The following is a 3,903-nucleotide window of genomic DNA, read 5'->3' as shown; positions in this document are numbered from 1 at the left end:
ACGCCATAATAACTGGAGAATTAGCTTGAACTGTCTTCAAAGTGTCCCTGGAGCTTAGACATAGAATTGCATTCTGAAGTCTTTGACTTGGGTCAGATGTTTTTAATACTCGGAATAAACAGCAGGAACTTTGACCCGTTCTTCCAGACAAGAACGGTTGAAACTGAGTCGAATTTAAAGGTTGATTTGCTTACAAACACATTTCCAGCTCTGCCCACAGGTCTCCTATCGTACTAATGTCAGGGCTTTGTGAAAGTCACTCCTAAACCCCGGATTTATTGTCCTTGAGCCACTTTGTTGCAAATATGAAGTTAGAAGACTCTTGTGCCCAAGCACAGACAGAGGAAAAAGTTATTTTCAAACTTTCCTTACTACTTATTCTTTTTTGTAGCAATAAATCAACAGCTTTAATGTCTGCCTATCATCTTTTACCTGCAGGTCTTCCAGAGCGAAGTCAAAGGTGTTCAGGTCTGAAGTAAAGAGACAGTTCATGTCATCCATGTCCAACTGCTGGTAAAAAAAAAAAAAAAAAGGCCGACATGTCAGTTTTCAATAGAACAAGTAAAATGTCTTTGTTGTAAATGTGATTGCACAGTTACCGACCTTAAATATGCAACGACTTGAACTTCTGTTAAACGTCTTCAGTTATTTTGATAACTTTTAGTCAGTCATTCCATTTGGCGAATATTTCTCTTGTTTTTGTTTTTTTGTGTGTGTCAAAATGAATTTCAGGTCATTGAACAAATTTGTATATTAGACAAAGATAATCACACAAAATCTACAAAACACAAAATTTAAACAGATGTTTTCTTTTACTACCCCGCCTCTCGCCTGGAACGTTAGCTGGAGATAGGCACCAGCACCACTCCCGATCCCATTAGGGACAAGGGTGTAAGAGGATGGATGGATGGATGGATGGGTGGATGGATGGATTTCTTTTACTAAGCAGAAAAAAGTTCTCCAACTTTTTTCACATTCCCTACGTGGAGAAAGTAGCTCTCCTTTTCTTAAACTGTGATTAACAACTTTTTAAAAAAAGTAAAGAATGTGCCGTAATAGAACCTGCTTGCCCGCGTAAAGTAGGCGCAAAGTTCTCCGAAATGAACACATTATGCTGCCTGATTTAAAGAAATTCAAGTTACCAGAACCTATGAACATGAAGCACCTTTAGTTTTAATCTTCTTAAGAGGCTATCATGACTTCAGCCTCTGTAAGGGCTGACCGTGCACACAAGCTCTGCAATTTGCCACAAAACACTTTAAATAAGCAAACAAACAAACAAAAAAAGCCCTTATTGAATCAGTACACCTATCACTTTGATTAAAGAAAAAATAAATACATTCAATAAATGCATCAAAGAAATTTTTGATACCAAAAATTCTGGTTCATGTGTTAATAGCTTACATTTCTGATCGAGTTTGTGTCATTGCCCAAATCGTCTTGATGATCCACGAAGGAGCCGATTTCTGTCGCTGGAGTCTCATTTTCTTCTCTCTGCTTGGAAATATTGACTTAGTTTTAAAGCGCCAACGAAAACGGTCGTTTCAACCTGCGGATTTATATATATATACAGTACAGACCAAAAGTTTGGACACACTTTCTCATTGAATTCAATGAGAAAGTGTGTCCAAACTTTTGGTCTGTACTGTATATTTAGCATTTCTGAGTTGAGTGTTTTTCTCCGTGTGGTTTGCTTTAAAACCCAGGAACCTTGAGACAGATGGCATTGGGGACGTCCTCGCTGTCATCCCAGGTCCATACCATTTGCATCCGATCCTGAAAAGCGGCCAGAGGTGTCGGGGAAACTCGGCTGCCTCGTTCCTTGGTCTTGTCGGGCGGGTAAACTTTGTGTTCTTCTGTGAGGAAGAGAGAACAGCGAGAACCGAGGGGCGGTTCTGGCGTGAATGGTCTTCTGGTTCGGGTTCTGCTCTGCGTCCCCAGAACCAGAACCAAAACACGGAGAAGCAGCATTCTGTTTTTCCGCCCCTCTAATCTGGAACAAACTTCTAGAAAACTACAAAAAATCCTGCTGAAACACTGAGCTCCTTTAAAAACCAGCCGTGTTTGATTTGTAACCTCTGGAACTTTGATCAACATATCCAATGTGTATTAATAATTTTGATGATGGCACTTGACAAAATGTATTGCTTGTTTTAACAGTGGCAGATGTTTTTATGGCTTAAAGCACTTTGTTGAGCGGTACAAATAAACTCACTCGACTTTATACCTGGCCTCTTTCAGAACAACTCCTGATCACTTACCTTTTTCCTTCCTCCTGTCCTCCAACATCTGAGTACCGTTCAGCACCATGTTGTCTTTTCTGCTATAAACCCTGCGGGCCAGATTTAGCACACTAAGGAACCGACCATAAACCCTGTGTGATTAGCATTGTGTTATCATCCTTACAGAACTGGTCTGCAGGTCTGGTAGAACGCCTCCAATGGGAGGCTCATGCACCAGCCGGGATAACCTTCGGGTGCGACGAACATTTGGGGAGGAGGCAAACACGTGCCGTGACAGAACTCCGGCATGTTGATCACCATGCAGGGGCCCGAACTGAAGCTAAACGGAGGCGGGGGAGGCAGGTAACCCATGTTCACCATGCAGGAGTTTCCGGGAGCCCTGGGTTCAAAGTGCATCGGCGGCAAACCGCCAAAAACCATGGTACCGGGAGATGCGAAACCGTGACAGTTCCAAGGTTTGGGACAAACGGCAGGAGGAAAATCTCTGATTGGTGGGTTCCACACCGGGCCCTGGAAGGGGCTGATGAGGCCGGGGAAGTGACTGTACGCCACTGGTTGGTTGCTTTGAACGTAATCGATGGTCTCCCTGAGCATCTCTGCAGCCGGCGGTGAGGGTGGTATTGCGGTAGTATCAACATTCAGCTTGTGGACCTCGTAAGAACAGAACAGCTGCTCCTTGAAGATTGTATGGCCTGTTTGGGGAGCCGACTCAAACCGAGTGGGGATGTTTTCCACCTTGTGGAGAAGATCTGTGCCTGCAGCGACCAGAGAGGAGTTCTGAGGAGAGGTCGGGGCTGGAGTCAGGGTCAGAGTTGGGGTCGGGGTCAGGGCTGGGGCCAATGCTCTGGACAGGGAGCATTGACTTTCCTCTTCCAGGATGGAATACTGTGGGACGGTCGGCACTGGCTCCATTGCTTAGCTGTGTCTGAAACGGGGACACTAAAGTTCAACTTTTGGTGCAAAAATAAGAATTTTAAGGGGCAGTATTATGTGAGCCATTTCATAGCGCAATGAAGTAACTATGTTACCTTCAGTTGTTATAAAAATGCTGCGTTTATTAAATATGGCTTTTATGTAAAGCCTTGAAATTGGGCCTCTGTCTCTTTAAGAAGCTCCTGCTCTTACTGGAACAGCTCCTTCAGGAAGTCATCACATCAAGGCTCCTACATTAACTCTTTAACAACGTTTTTACCAGCTGGTGGAACACCTGGCGCAGTTGCACCGGATGTTCGCTAGTTGCTGCTGGCTAGTCTGAAGGAGCAGAGGAGCAGGTAGGGGTGCTCGGCTTGAAAACTGCAGCTTTGAGGACGAGCTTGATCTTAAATGCGCCGCTAGGTCTCAACTAGGCGTTTAGCACAGTTAAACGGTTGCCACGGGAGATTAACAGATTTCTCAAACGTGTGAAAGAATCAGAGCAACCCTGCAGGCATGTTTTTTCATGAGGGAATGATAACATGGATGTAGACATTTTTAAAAAGTTGGTTTCACATAATACTGCCCCTTTAATAAAATAACTCTGTGAGGCTGTTTCATTACCTTCCAGTGTGTTGTGGGGACTTTTGGGCTCTTCTCTGGCAACATACACTGACATTTGAAGGCAGGAAAACAAAGACTGTGAGTTTAGAAGAAAATACACCCGAAAAGTTTTCAGTCTTGACAC

General features: G+C 43.8%; 1 protein-coding gene across 1 annotated transcript; it reads right to left on the bottom strand.

Annotated features, from left to right (window-relative positions):
• Positions 1 to 944: 944 nt before the first annotated feature.
• Positions 945 to 3,664, bottom strand: LOC116732725 (uncharacterized). Its single transcript, XM_032583067.1, has 2 exons — positions 1,711 to 3,664; positions 945 to 1,494 (listed from the first exon to the last, which is right to left on the bottom strand). The coding sequence occupies exon 1, from the start codon at positions 3,153 to 3,155 to the stop codon at positions 2,403 to 2,405; it is 753 nt and encodes a 250-aa protein (XP_032438958.1). The 5' UTR covers positions 3,156 to 3,664; the 3' UTR covers positions 945 to 1,494; positions 1,711 to 2,402.
• Positions 3,665 to 3,903: the final 239 nt, after the last annotated feature.

The sequence above is a fragment of the Xiphophorus hellerii genome, chromosome 14, assembly GCF_003331165.1.
Source record: "Xiphophorus hellerii strain 12219 chromosome 14, Xiphophorus_hellerii-4.1, whole genome shotgun sequence".
NCBI lineage: Eukaryota > Metazoa > Chordata > Actinopteri > Cyprinodontiformes > Poeciliidae > Xiphophorus > Xiphophorus hellerii.
Note: the sequence above shows the minus strand (reverse complement) of the source record. Positions and strands in the feature narration are given on the sequence as shown.